We start from the raw sequence: 15,024 nt of genomic DNA, 5'->3' as shown, positions 1-15,024 counted from the left end.
ATAGAACGATAAGCGTGTTAATGAGGTTATTGGATAACACCTTTTACTGAAACACCAAACAAAACATTGTTTTGACAGAATAGTAACATTTGGCAATTTAGGGAACAACCAGTCGAACACATCTCCCCAAAAGATTTAGGGACAATGGGAAAGTCAAAGAATTAAATCGCAAACTTCTGATTTATTGAGAGAAAAATTGCAGGAATTAAATTTCTGATTGAGGAGATTGGATACCGTACTTTGACAAAGGTTTGTCGGATTGTGACATTGAGTTTAGGATTTGTGATATTGTGACCATTCACCCAAAACGAAGAAAGTGATGGGTTCACATTACTTTGAAACAAATAAGACATCACAGCAACTGATTGCGGGATTGCTTCGATAAGATTATTGTATTACCTTTTCGAATTTCGGTTATATTTAGAACGGAAAATCTCAAAGGGTAGAGTTATCAAAGAGATGCAACACTGACCAAATTCCTCTCTCTACCCAATTTCGATAAAACGACCAATGATTTATTTCTCAACAAAATGCGTCTACGATTCTGTGATGGGGTGTGAAATTATGATTCTCCAGTAGCGTTAAACATGATGATGGATGGCGGACAATTTGATAGGGAGTAGGTCGAAGTCACATCTCAGAAGGAAATTAATACTTTACCTCTCACAACTGATCTGATCATAATTTGTCACTCACCATAGGCATCCATCCCGCCCCAATACCTTGCTCCTTACGAGGGTGATGATGGAAAAAGAAGCTCCAAATTTGCTTCGACTCCTCTAGATGGCACTGTTGTCTTAAATACAGAGGTTAAAGAAATGGCAAGTGAGTGTACTTTCAACCCAATAGAGAACAAAGAGTGCCATCTAGAGGAGTTAAAAAAGTGATTCATGAAGCAAATCTGAAGCTTCATTTTCCCATCACTAGTCGGGGGCTCTCTCTTTGAGATGAGGTGAGAGGCTCGGTCATCCGGGGAGGGGCTCAGAGTCGGGCCGCTGTTCCTCCACATTGAGAGGAGCCAGATGAGGTGGCTCGGGCATCTTGTCAGGATGCCACCTAGACGTCTCCCTGCTGAGGTGTTCCGGGCGTGTCCCACTGGGAGGAGACCCTGAGGACAACCCAGGACTTGCTGGAGAAACTGTCTCCCTGCTGGCTTGGGAACCCCTCGGGATGCCCCAGGAGGAACTCGATGACGAGGCTAGGGAGAGAGAATTCTGGGCTTCCCTGCTTAAGATGCTGCCCCTGCAACCCAACCTTGGATAAGCGGAAGAGAATGGATGGATGCTTTCCTTATTGTGGTTGAAAGCTAAAACCAGTTAAGGCTAATTAATCCATGAGTACAATAATTTGAATCAATTTTAGAAAACTAAACTGAAAGCCAGTTTTAATTCGAAATATCTGCAGTATTTTGTTGTGTGCACTATGTTGCAATACATCAAATTCTAACTTGAGATTTAAGCAAACGTTATCCTAATATTTCTTTTTTACGTGAGTTTACCTTCTCTAGTATACGTAATCAACCTATTTATAGACTTGATTCATCTACTAAATCATGACGGATAAAAACTATTTCTACTTTTCATGTTTTACCATGTTAGATACCATTACAGAGAGAAGAGACGCAATTGATATGAATTAGGGCCATATCGCAACTCCATTTCTTGTCCAGCGCTGTACTCAACTTATAATAAGAAGCTGACTAAGACTTCTTTGCCAAATATCCTACATACAGTTTGATTTGGAGGTAAGGCAGGAATGTTCCCAATCCATATATAACGTATTTAAAACAGTGACTTATTTCTATTCAAAACAATTAGATTTTTTTTCAAAGTTTTAAACCGATTGTGTACGTGCAACTTTTTTTTAATCCTGAAGAACCTTCTGATTTTAAGCCATCATCAGCAATAATTCTTACTCCACAAGGCTAAAAAGCATGTTTGAAACCACTTTACACCTCAAGTGTGGTACATCCGATACGCGTGCATGTGCTGATACACAAACTCAAAAACAGTGGCCTGCTGAGAAGAGGCGGGCCACTGTCCAAAATAAATACACAAGCACCAACAAGAATGTGTCAACCAAATAAAGCTAACATTGAGTTCCCTTATCGACATTTATTCATGACATCTGGCACTTTGTCATGTGGTAATAAAACAGAAAATTCTAAGTAGCACAAAGCACACTCAGTATTAATGGTGACAGGGCCACGTATCCAGTTGACATTTGGCAGCTGCCGACCTCAGCTTCTGCTATGAATCGCAACACAAGCTGAGGCAAGGGTGGACCTGGAGCTTGATTAACAGTTTAGGGATCCCAACAATATCAACAATTGTATCCTAAGATAAAATGATCCTCATATTTATAATATCGCTTTGTCCAAATACTTATGAGCCACTAAAAAGGGTAGCATGCAAAACATGACTAATGGAAATGCAACCAAAGTTAAAGTTCTGCAATTCAAACAGGTGTTGATTGCTTTATTTAAAATCTGTATTGGTCAAAGTAAAAGAATAAAACCACTGTCATAATCTAAAGACTTTTGTATCTGTTTTTAAATTTGACAAGATGAGGCCGTAGTGCTATTAATTAGCGGGGCCATTTAATTGTCATGAGGTAGACTAAATGGGTCGCCGCAAAAGATGGTACAAATTTAAGCTATTACATTTAGTTGGCTTTGTTGACAGTTTTTTTTCAGAAAAACACTGAGCTGAGACAAAACGGGCAACCTATACTGCTCAAAGCGTGGTGAGTTTTGTTGTGGAAGCAGCTAAAATTCAGATGGTTTGGTTTCACAGATAAATGTCACGGAATTGTTTAGCAGATCATACATGTTGACCTCCACCACCTCAGCAGGGGGCTCGCCTTCCCCTTCTCCTGCCAGAGCCACAAACACTTGCTGGCTACCAGACGGCTGCGACTGCTCCTCAGAGTCGGCCGCCTGCACTGCCTCACCCTCAGCTTGATGCACGGTGATCACCTGATTGGGGAACAAAAGGACAGGCTTGAGGCTTTTTTTTTTTACCACCCCACACCCTTTTTTTGCATGTTCCCCAAACAGCTCATGTAGGATTCATTCTGTGGTGACGTGAACACCATGAACATTTCTGGATATTTAAAAAGTAGTTTGTATTCAACAAACGCATACAAATGCTACATGTGTGAGACAATGGTGATATTGGATGCAGTGATTTCCTGAAGTGCTGTGAGATGTGTAAATAAATGGTAAAAACATCAATTGAAGCCACCATTGTATTGGTTGAATAGAATTTATTAGATTTGATTTTTTTGCCTCAGATTTATTTAACAGCTCTGCTGTCAACGGGGAGAACATTTAACTGATTCCAAGCATCCATTGAAATCGTTCAGCCAAATATTTATACGTTGGGCAAATTTTCTACTTACTTTCTACTTTTCTATCCAAGAAGGGCGCAAAGGACTTTATAGTCTATGTTTTGTGATATTCTTTTGCAATTTTCACGTTTCATGTCCAAAAGTATAAATACTCATATGAACTGTACATGTTCATTGTTCAAAATTGTAATACACTAATATATTGGTTAATAAATATGAATGAAGGCATTTGATAAGGAACAGGTGTTTTTTTTCTAGCTCTGTTCTTTTTCTTTCTTTCTTTCTATTAATGCATGGTAGACTCTCGTGCATGATGCAAACCATACAACTCGGAAATAACATTGGTCAGCAAACCACAACTGTTACCACATCAACACGCATCAGCCATTTTTCCCAAATTTTTTTAGCACACATAAATCAGTACATTCTAACGTCCTCAGTAGTTCAGATTTTATTGTGGGGGTTGCCGTTGTTGGCTTGTGGCAAATGCGTGATGTTGTACTTGGGTGGTGAGATTTCCGAGTTCATAAACATAACTTAGCATATGTGCTCTTGCTGTTTCAATTCATCCAGCCATAATCAATGACGGGTATATAGAAACTGTGTTTTGGTTTTTAATACACGCGAGTTTGCTGACTAACAATCCACAGTTGACGCTACAATATGTTAGCGTACCACAACGAGACATCACGTGCGGTGTTCCACATGGTTGCCTGGGCGTGCTAACTCCAGCTAGCTTTCAGACACGACAGTCCCTGTCATAAATTCAATCGCGCATCAGCCGCTACGCGTTTCCTTTTTAAGGTGCTCGTTTATCACCGCTGTGCTGCTATGATAGGGGGGTTTATGCATTTCATATTAAGAAAATATGCGTATGCCGTATGTTTCCAACATAGACATGAGAGAGCGGCTCCGATTAACATGGCATTGCAAATTCCATTTTATTTTTTATATCGATGCATACTTTGCACAGTTTATATTGATATTAAATTGATTTTCGTTCAATCTTTACAGCCCCATATGACACACTTATTGTAATTACTTGAATGTTTTCCACGAGCATGTAGACTACTATTTGTCACGAATGTTTCAGTTAATGGCTGAGTTTTCAAAACTAAAACATAATTGCGTGCTATCCGAGTGAGCTCTTACAGTGTGTGTGCCGGAGGCCTCCGCACCATCCTCCTTCTGTGCCGGCTGGGCTTCCATGTGGCAGGAGAGGAGGTGCTCCTGTAGTTCTGTCTGGGAGGTGCTGACCAAGGAGCAGATGGGGCAGGTGAAATGGTTGCTGCTCGTTGCGACCTGGCTGCAGATGTGCTCCTGCAACTCCGCCGAGCTACCGAACACGACTTGACAGTGCGCGCAATGCATGGTGGTTGGTGTAGAATCTGACAAGAAGGGAGGCAGGGAACAAAGAAAAAAAGAAAGACACAGCCAAAAGTAAACAAACCGGTGAATAAATACAAAATATATGAGCTGTTTTTCAAGGAAACAAAGAAAGCAACTGTCTCCAAGGAATAGATTAAGGATTAATTAACACAATGGAAGTTGACAAGTTTTCTTGATGATTATATTTGTCACCTTCATGTTCATCTTCTTTGTGTTTGGCCAGGCTGGAGGCACAGGGGAAGAATCTGAAGCAGATGTCACACTGAACCAGGGTCTTCAGTTGCTGCGTTTGGTTAGCAAATACTTCCGGGTGGTTGGTCCTGTTATGGTACCACAGGCCCGACAATTGCTGTGGCCACACAGAAGGAGCAGTTACCATACGTCATCACCAAGTCCCACAGGTCATGAAACAATTGGACCACCCACACATGCAGCCTCCTTGACTGTGTGAGGTTCAACAACAAGAAGCGCACCCTACCTGGTAAGATTTATTGCACAGGTTGCAGACATACGGCTTGACTCCAGTGTGGATGGACTTGTGTTTCTCCAGCAATGCAGCGCTGGTGAAAACTTTGCGGCACGTGTGACACTTGTGCAACAGCTTTACGTGGAGTTCCTCTATGTGCTTCTGATGCTCCTCTAAGGTCTGGAAGCTCAGGCAACACTTCTGACAGTTGAGGGGCTGCGACATGTCTGACAGGAGGCACGAGAAAGAAAACACTCTTTGTGCACCCTGGAAAGTTCATAATATCAGGACTTGGTTCAGGACAAGGGCAGCGGCGTGGCTCAGTGGTAGAGTGGTCGCTTCCCAAACAAGAGGTTCGTATTTTTTAAATTAAGGCTATCACAAACAAATCCTTTGGGAATTGATGATACTATCAATTATTCCATCGATAACTCTGGAAATGAAAACTACCTCTAAAGCACAGGTGGCCCGCAACCTCATTTTATGTGGCCCGCAAAGGGCAAATCATCTGCATCAACTTCCCGTTTCTAGCATATTTTCTTCACTTTTAACAACATTGAGATATGAGATATTGCCATTTATTTGTTACCAATCCTCCCCTTTTAAAATAAATTGAAAATTTGTTGAACATTTACTTACTAGCTTCTGATTTTAAAACTGGCTTTCCAATCAATTTGTTGAGTGCAAGTGATAACATAAAGTGACCATACATTTATATGGGTTTACAGTCATAACGGCCCTCTGAGGGAAACCACAACTACAATGTGGCCCGTCCACAAAAATGAGTTTGACACCCTTGCTCTAAAGCATGTGTGACAACAACTCATAAACTGTGAACACCGCAAACTACAACCGCAATAAAAGGTTTTCTTCAATAAATAGCTTCTTGACAGTTTCAATCAACAAAGAACAACAATCCTGTGTGATTGCATCACATTAGCTTCATAATGTTGCCCCGACCCAACCGAATTGCAGGAAAGTCTCACATCATACCCAAACACATAAGCTTGTTGTGCACATTTTCAGTTGAAGAGCAGAACGCCATGACAAAATAGACAGCCACATTTCATGCCTGTTTTATGTGTTCTTACTGTGGAAGGTTTGCAGGTGGACAGTCAGCCCACTGGCCTGGCTGTGACCTTTTCCACATTCCCGACATACGTAGGGCTTGTCTCCCGTGTGCGTCCGCACGTGCCGCGTCAGCTCAATCGACTGGGCGAAGACAGCCTTGCAATACTGACATTCGTACATTTTGCCTAAAACAACACACCAATGACAGCTGAAGTCACTCAAATAGTAATGAATTTACTGTACATCCCAAAATTTGACTTCTGCAATGAACCCATCACTGCGCTGAATGCAACCAGCAGTCATGATGTGAACATGCCATGATGAATAGTGCCACGGCACGTGTTCTGGCCTCACCCTCAGCATGTTTCTTCTTGGTGTGGTAGGCCAGTGCGGCAGCCACTCGAAAACTCATGTCGCAGTGTTTGCATGGGTAGGGTTTCTCTCCCGTGTGTAGCCGCATATGATTCTTCAAAGAAGAGGTGGCAGCAAACTTGGCGCCACATGTCTCACAGGCATACGGCTTCTCCTCAAAATGCTCCGTCCGCTTGTGGTAAATCATACCTGAACAGTATTTATATCCAAGGAGCAGAGAGAGACCAGCATGATATTAAAAAATAAATAAATGTTTTCTTCCTAACCAATTGCCTTGCATTGACTACAACTCCTGCCTTGTTATAAACCACAAGCAAAAAAAAAATAAAAATACATGACACTAAAACAGGGTGGCACGGCGGGCGACTGGTTAGCACAATGGCGTCACAGAACTGAGGTGCAGGGTTCGATTCTGGTTCTGGCCTATCCATGTGGAGTTTGCATGTTCTCCCAGTATTTGCATGGGTTTTCTCCGGTTTCTCCGGTTTCCTCCCACGTTCCACAGACATGCATGGTACATTAATGGGACACTCTAAATTGACCTTAGGTTTGAGGGTGGGTGCGAGTGGTTGTCTGTCTGAGTGCCCTGCGAATGGCTGGCAACCAGTCCAGGTTGTCCCCCGCTTACTACCCGAAGACAGCTGGGAAATGTTGCAGCATGCTCGTGACCCTCATGAGGAGAAGCGGTTCAGTTAATAGATGGATGATACTAAAACAGAGAAACCCTAACAAGATGGGACCAAAGCCCTAACTAAATGCAAAGTAGGAATTGGTGTCAAGGATGTATGTTGAAGTGAGGGAAAGTCAAATCTAACCGTGAAACCACCTTTCCATAACCTTTTCTTGAAAAAGATTATCAATAAGTGCCAACAAGAAGTGAAAAAGTGCTTCCTTTAAATCATAGGAAAGGACAGCACTATGTCAAATGAATTTGATTCAACTTCTCTTAACTGACATCACGCGGCAGCCAAGTAAGGCTGACATATGTCTCTGGCTTATAGACCTTGCCGGAGAAATACAAAAGATGAAAGTAGAAAAGTTCCAAAGCAAAAATGAGAATCTGAAGTGTGTGAGAAAAGAAAATTTTTCTATCTAAGGGAGGAGTAAAGTTTAGCCTGGGTTGCGAGTGGAATTTAAGGAGAGTCTTTTCCACCTGTGTATGTACAGTTGCACAATCAAATCTTTTTTTAAGGGTAATGTAAGATGAGTTTGAAATGAAGTGCTTTGGGATCAATTTTTGTGGAATGTTTAGGGTTTCAACAAGGAAATTGAAAACATTTTGGGAGGCACCAATTATTGGTCATTTTTCAGTATTCGTGACGAGGCTCAGTCACTGTCCTGAGTGAATAGCAGAAGTTTACTCCATTGACAGTGTTGCAAACTCACTTGGGCGTTAACCTGACATTCTGTTTTCTCTCTCTCAGATTTAAGATGTGTAACATCATTCTGATGCTGCCAGTTGTTCTATTGTTTCTTTTGTTTACGTCTCGAATGCAATTAACTGTAATGGAGATGTGCATAGTGCAGTGCAAAAAAAAACAACTGTTTTCTTACATGCTAATATCTTGGTGGATTAGCAGACACAAACCTGATGGATGTGCAAAGGTCCGCCCACAGAGGTCACAGGCTACCTTCTTCTTGAGGTTTCCTGCTTTACCTGGGTGAGCCTCAGTCAAATGACGTTGTAAAGCCCGCTTGTTGGCCAGCTTCACGGGGCATTTGGGACACTGCAGCTGACAATCCTTGGACATGGAGCAGCGCTTCATATGGGCCACAACTCGGCACTTGTAGGCAAAACTCTTCTTACACCAGCGACAGCAGTAAGACTTTGACGATGAAGAGTATTCATCTTTCTCTTGCACCTCAGGCTCTTCTATGTTGCCTTGCTCCATCGTTATTCCACTTTTGCTGCTGCTGCTGTTCTCTACTTCTGAGTCGGCTGTGAAGTTAAGACAACTAATCAGCAACATCGCCAATGCGGCATCTTTTTTTTTTTTTCATTTTGCTTCACTGGTGTGTCTGCTCACACAATATTTCTGCTGCTTTACTTCCAGTCTGTTGTCCATCGGGCTCCTGCATATTCTCCAACTTCTCCAGCTGCGAAAGCAACGACGCAGGGAAAATGGAGGGAGATCCCTGTTGGACAGTGCGGAGCAGCTTCAGGACAGCTTGCTCACTAACAAGTCCCTTCTCCACTTCGCCCGACAGTTTAGTCATTACTGAGTGTGGGTCAGCCTCTTGACAGCACTTGCTCACTAACTGACAGAAAAAAAAATCTCATTAAAAAAAATTGTCTGTTTTCACTGTTTTGTGTGAGGCGTCAATTTTTGTAGCAATTTCTATCACTTTGTTATACAGTATGGATCAGATCATGTAAGACCTACCCACCATGGCCAAAATTTCACAATAGAGACACTTAAACATTAATAGCCATAAAGCCTCCCACTCATTAAACACATAATCAGCCCTTATTTGGTTCACACTGGAGCTCATGAATACAGAGGTGGTACTAACAAGTTTGACTCCATAATGTACCCCTTTGCGTAAGGAGTGCTCCTGTGTGATCTAACTGAGGATGTATACCTGTTTGTCCTGTTCGTCCAGACAGCTATGAGCGGATTGGCTCAAGAGCTGAACAACATCTGGCACACTGGCAAGTTGCTCTGTCATCTGAGAAGAGAGCTCCGACCACCGAGGTGTAGTTTTGGTGGCTGTTGTATCTTCTTCTACTACATTTTCTGTGGCTTCACTTTCTTTGGTCCCTAAGCACAGACATAAAAACATGGAATGTTAAACATAAACAATATTTACAATAATTTCCTTTTTGTTTTGACCGTTGTGCATAATTTAGGCATGTCCTTCAACACTGCGTATTTATTATATCTTGAATACAATAGGTTAAAAAAACAACACAAAAACATTATTCTACATATATTAAACTGACCTAAAGACTCTGGACAGACTCTTTTACATAAAGGCTCCGTTGTAGTATCACTTGCATCTTCACATCTATTTGCCTCTGACTTTTCCTTCACCTGGATCCCAGCTTCAGCTGATTCGTCCTTCCTTGGTGAAGCAACTGAAACTTCAGGGTTTGGGCTCGAGAGTTTGTTGACGGGGCTGTGGGTTGGGCTCTGTGTAGAAGGGGGGGAGCCTAGGGGCTGCTGCTTGATAATGTTGGTGAGGACATTTTTAAAGCTCACGGCTACATCAAACATCTGCAGGTTGTCTGCAGCAGCGATGATTCGGCTGACGTTATGTTTTCCCAAAGGTAGCTTGCCTGTATAGACCATGTCCAGTAAACAGCCGAACTCCTGCGAGGAAACCAAAGTGGTGTCGATGGAGACAGTATCAGAAAAATTCAGCAGCGACCTAAAGGGATACGGACAGTTTCTTTTCAGTCAGAACCACTTTTTTTTGTTCTAATTCTGGCTACCTTAGGTGAAAAAACAAACAAAATAAAACAAAAACAAAGCTGTAACTTTAAATGCACTGCATAAGAGCTTCAGATATGAATGGAAATGCATCCTATTTGTCAATGGGTTATTTTAATAGGAGCTAATAATTGCTTCTGGGTAAAACAAATAGAGTACCTGAAAAGCATGCTGGAAGCTGCCAGCACCAGTTTATGTGCACGGTGAGGGTTGTCTCCCACCAGCACAGTGCAGTCACAAAACTGGCCCTCCTTTCTTAGGGCCCACAGTTGCTGCATCAACTGGCTGCTGTAGTTTGGGAGCTCAATCATTTTGTTTATCTGCTCCACAGAGGAAGTTTCCTCTACCCTTGATATAGAGAACATTCTATTAACTGGTTAAAAGGTTGAAGTTTCATTTTAATTCCACAATATGAATACAAAGCAGGGCATGTGTGTTATTTACGCATCAGAGCAGTAGCTATCTAAATCTAGAATTAGTGGTCCCTGTAATGAAGTGAAAAACTGTTGCAAAACCCCAAATCTTATACATGTGAAAAGAACTTAAATGTATAAATATAACCACGCCTTGATATTAGTACACTGGGCCAAATCTACCAGAGAACGTTTTCCAGTTTACCCAGATTAAGCGCAAACTAGCTATAGCTAAGGAAGCTAAAAAGGCCAACAAAGTAGGCCGTGGGTGAGACGACCGATTAAACGGTGGCAGAAATGATCACAGGCACCACAAAAGATGCTCTCATTCAATGGTTGTCTTTACCTTGCCTTATTCAAACGATCCATTTCTTTATTTAAACATCGATGCTTGACATATCCAGACAGCGCAATAAAGCTTCGCTGTTTTTGAACATGGCGTCAACCGGAGTAACCTAAATGACGACATTTCCGGTATGGGAAAAACACCCCGCATACGAATGGCTCTATATGGACACGCCTCTTTTGAACAGTGTGCCGACAGCGATGCAAAAATGCAAGGGGCAAAATTGTCAATGTATCCATGTGGGGACAGCAAGAAAACCCGAAAAGTGAGGATGCCAGCACATTGGGTAGTACTATACGCTTTACGACAGGGCTTCATTTTATGGGAAAGAAAATTTTAGAACTTATTTCCTCAATGATTTGTAATGATAGCACACATTTTGCAATTTTGCAGTCGTAAACTTATATGAACATCAACTGAGAAAAGATAAAGTGTAAATATATATATACACACACACACCCACGCACACACGCTCTTGTCCCACTGGTAAAATATTTATACTTTGAAAAAAACTGAATAAACTTGAGTCAGACCTGTATGAGTAGAACGATTTGAAAAATAACTTTATTGTCAATAAGAAATAACAGTGAAAATAACAGTACACATCACTGCTTGCATTCGGATCCAATGATCAACCAATAATGTTTGCGTTGCTAACATTTCTGGAGGAAATAACTTCTTTACATATGGTGAGGTAACAAGAATTTTTACATGTGCATTCACATAACACACCTGGATAAGCTCAAGTGAGAATACAAGTTAAACAAGTTTTGACATTAACAGAACACTGTACTTTCTTCCATAATTTAAAATGCCAAAAGACAAAAACTGCAGAACTAAACGGAAGGAACATATCAACTAAATTGTATTAATCTGCATTGAAGCAGAAGTGCAACAAAGGTCCAGAGACAATGGTTGAGAACTTGCCTTAAACAGGAAAAAAATGGCAGGCTTTCAACATAAGTCATTGCCACCATTCAATAACGGCTAATGAAAAAATAAAGCACTTATTTATACACACACTCGATAAGGTCAAGCATTGCTTGTCCAAGTCAAACATGGCTACCCCATAGATTGTCTTCAATGTCCAAGAAGCCCAGTGCCTAAAAAGCAAAACATAAAACAACAACAACAATGTATTAATTCATGTTTTGAAACATTTAAATTGTCAGTGCAGATGCATTGACATTAAATAAGGTAATATTCAGAGATGGTGTAAAAAATGCTTACCTTTAAACCCCTCTTCTGGCATTCCCACTATAAATGAAGTGGTGGTAAGCAAGTGTTAGATAAACTTACATTACCGCTGTAATTCACGAATAGACTTAACTTTACTAGAGCAGGTATGTCAGAAGGTTTCCAGGATTGGCATACATTTTTTTTCATTTTTCTGTTTTCAATGCAATTATAAGGGGGGGCAATTTTATGCAGATTTTCGCTGCTCATGGAAAGGCCTCGTCCCTGTCAACCTCCACTGTATTTGTATTGTAGTTTCCCCATCAATGTGGACAATCAAGCACCCGAAACCACTCTTCCACAGCCACAGCACTCCTCAATGTTCTACAGCTCTCTTACAAGTCCTGTACTATTCTAACATGGTGTACGTACCTGCCACTCCATACTTCCTCATGCAGTAACACAGTTCCTCTCTGGGTCATTATCATAGGTTTTCTCTTGATCCATAAAGACAAGGCAGCTCCTCCTGATCTTCTCTATACGTCTCCATCAACACCCAAAAGGCAAACAATGAATCTGCAGTATACGTTGTTTAGGCCGTATCTCCCTGAGCAGCGAAGGTTTGCAAGGGTAGCGAATTTTGAGTTTAGCCAGGCCTCGTAAAACATCACATGTTCGCAGATAGTTTTCCTGATCGCAAACCAATTTTCTTGATGCTATGCAATTTTTAACATGTACAAAATCTTGTGAATCCATTGTTGAGCGACCAGTGTTAACACACACATTAGCCTTTGTAAACTGTCAAAAGGCGCGTCGTCGACGTTCTTTTTGATTTGACAAAAAGAAAGACTGCTCAGGCTTTTGATGGTGCTGTAGACGAATCTTGAGCCTTTTGCTAGGGATTTTAAGATTCATCAAAAATCAATATATATTGATTTAAATTGAAAAACATAAAAATAACAACTAGGAATTGATTTAAAAGAAGAATAAATTTGCTAGATATATATATACATATATGTGTACACATATATATATGTATATATACATATGCATATATATTTATTTATATATATACATATATATATATGTATATATATATACACATGTATATATATATGTATATATATATATATATACATGTATATATATATATATATATACTGTAATACCCCGGTTATCGCGGTTAATGGGGACCGAGACCACCCGCGAAAACTGAAACTCCGCGAAGTAGCGGCGCACCTTCAAAAATGCTTAAAAAAATAATAAAATAAATAAATAATATATATATACATATACATATATATATACGGGTAGAGAGAGAGAAAGTGACATTCATGTTATAACAAAAAAACCCTGTAAAATATGTTGTCCGTTTACAATAACAATTGAGGGTCTACAACACTGTTCTACTGAACAATTTACTTTCGAACAACCAATTATCGTTATCCATCCATCCATCATCTGTACCACTTCTCCTCACTAGGGTCGCGGGGGGTGCTGGAGCCTATCCCAGCTATCTTCGGGCAGTAGGCGGGGGACACCCTGAACTGGTTGCCAGCCAATTGCAGGGCACACAGAGACGAACAACCATCCGCACTCACACTCATACCTAGGGGCAATTTAGAGTGTTCTATCGGCCTGCCATGCATTTTTTTTTGGAATGTGGGAGGAAACCGGAGTACCCGGAGGAAACCCACGCAAGCACGGGGAGAACATGCAAAGTCCACACAGGATGGCCGGAGCCGGGATCGAACCCACGCCCAATGCTGTCTCTCACTGTGAGGCCATCGTGCTAACCAGTCGGCCACCGTGCCGCCGCAATTATCGTTATCAGCTTTCAAAAACAAGCAAACACTACAATTAGCTAACACAATTAGTCCGTTTTTTTGCGCAACAAATTAACATTTATAATTTCTATTTCTGGGGGTTTAAGATTACAGTAATACCTATACATGAATAAAATTGTACCATACCATATAGAAAATGGGTGTAGAGAGAGAGATTCGTGTTAAACAAACAATAAAACTGTCATGACCCGTGTCGGTCATGTCAGGGTTGTTGATTAGTATTATTGTCACGTCCCATGCCATGCTTTCGTGTTGTTGTTTTCTCAACTGAGTGGGGGTGTTTTCCGCCAGCGCTCGTTCCCGCCCTGTCTCGCCCGGCTGATGAGACGCACACACCAGTTCCCCGTTAGCCTCCCAGCTGACTCTCATTTGTACTGTTAATTACCGGACTATTTAAACACCCCGTGCCTACTGCTTGGTGTCGGTGCATTGCTCCCGCTACACCCTCTATACGCGTTTGCCCCGATTGCTCGTTCATCCCGTTCTCGTTCACGTTCATGTTCATTTGTAACTTGTCACTGTCCTTGCTCCCCGTCACTTTTCGGTCTAGTCACGTTCTGTTCACCTTCTGTTATTTTCGCACCCCGCCACGTTTGTGTTTGTCCAGTTCCCTCGTTTGCCTTCCTGTTTTGTCGTTAATTAAACTCCCTTCAAGTTACCCGTGCCTTGGCTTCCCCGCATCTTTGGGTCCTCCCCGCTACCTCGCCTACCCGCGAGCTTAACAAAAGCATGTATTTAACTGACCTCTTACAATAAGTTCTTCTAAGCGTAGTTGATGAAAAGACCTGTGCAGTACGATGATAATAACGATAAATGACTGCACAGGGGCATGAAGAGCTTTACTGCTCCTCGGATGACGCCGCAGACTGTCATGACCCGTGTCATGCCATGTCTTTGTTTTGTTGTCCCAGCCGAGTGGGGGCGTTTCCTCCAGCGCTCGTTCCCGTCCCGTGTCATCATGGCTGGAGAGACGCGCCCACCAGCCACACACCGGTTCCTCGTCAGTCACGCAGCTGTTTCACATTGACTTCATAATTACCAGGACTACTTAAGCGCTCAGGACCGACTGCTTGGCGTTGGAACATTGCTCCCTCTGCTTCCTTTCCCTGACTGTCATTGCAGAGTCCTGATATCGTTCTCGTTCACGCGCATAAGTTAT

The 15,024-nt window shown here is 41.7% G+C and overlaps 2 protein-coding genes across 6 annotated transcripts in view; both read right to left on the bottom strand.

Annotated features, from left to right (window-relative positions):
- Positions 1-1,932: 1,932 nt before the first annotated feature.
- zbtb40 (zinc finger and BTB domain containing 40) lies at positions 1,933-10,962 on the bottom strand. Of its 2 annotated transcripts, XM_088310079.1 has the most exons (12): positions 10,843-10,962; positions 10,243-10,431; positions 9,594-10,021; positions 9,233-9,411; positions 8,677-8,908; positions 8,238-8,588; positions 6,632-6,838; positions 6,298-6,462; positions 5,219-5,433; positions 4,933-5,089; positions 4,504-4,739; positions 1,933-2,977 (listed from the first exon to the last, which is right to left on the bottom strand). In XM_088310079.1, exons 1-12 carry the CDS (start codon positions 10,863-10,865, stop codon positions 2,768-2,770), a joined length of 2,592 nt encoding a protein of 863 aa, XP_088166205.1. In that variant the 5' UTR covers positions 10,866-10,962; the 3' UTR covers positions 1,933-2,767. The 2 variants fall into 2 exon arrangements, with proteins under 2 accessions (XP_088166205.1, XP_088166206.1); XM_088310080.1 differs by lacking the exon at positions 10,843-10,962 and having other exon boundaries at positions 9,594-9,963; positions 10,243-10,392.
- Positions 10,963-11,378: 416 nt separating this feature from the next.
- The window catches only part of usp48 (ubiquitin specific peptidase 48), a 42,587-nt gene continuing 38,941 nt past the window's right edge, over positions 11,379-15,024 (bottom strand). For 3 of the 4 annotated variants that reach the window (XR_015845752.1, XR_015845750.1, XR_015845751.1), the window contains 2 exons: positions 12,073-12,913; positions 11,379-11,945 (listed from right to left, as the gene is read on the bottom strand). Coding sequence is in view for 1 of the 4 variants with exons in the window: in XM_088308199.1 (XP_088164325.1) it covers positions 11,923-11,945; positions 12,073-12,099 (50 nt within the window). In the remaining 3 variants the exon portion in view is untranslated. The remainder of the gene's footprint in view (positions 11,946-12,072; positions 12,914-15,024) is intronic. The other variant, XM_088308199.1, reaches the window with a different exon arrangement.

Source organism: Idiotropiscis lumnitzeri, chromosome 11, assembly GCF_059441095.1.
Source record: "Idiotropiscis lumnitzeri isolate Australia: NSW breed Sydney's pygmy pipehorse chromosome 11, RoL_Ilum_1.0, whole genome shotgun sequence".
Classification (NCBI taxonomy): domain Eukaryota; kingdom Metazoa; phylum Chordata; class Actinopteri; order Syngnathiformes; family Syngnathidae; genus Idiotropiscis; species Idiotropiscis lumnitzeri.
The sequence above is the reverse complement of the archived record's forward strand: the minus strand, read 5'-3'. Positions and strand labels throughout refer to the sequence as shown.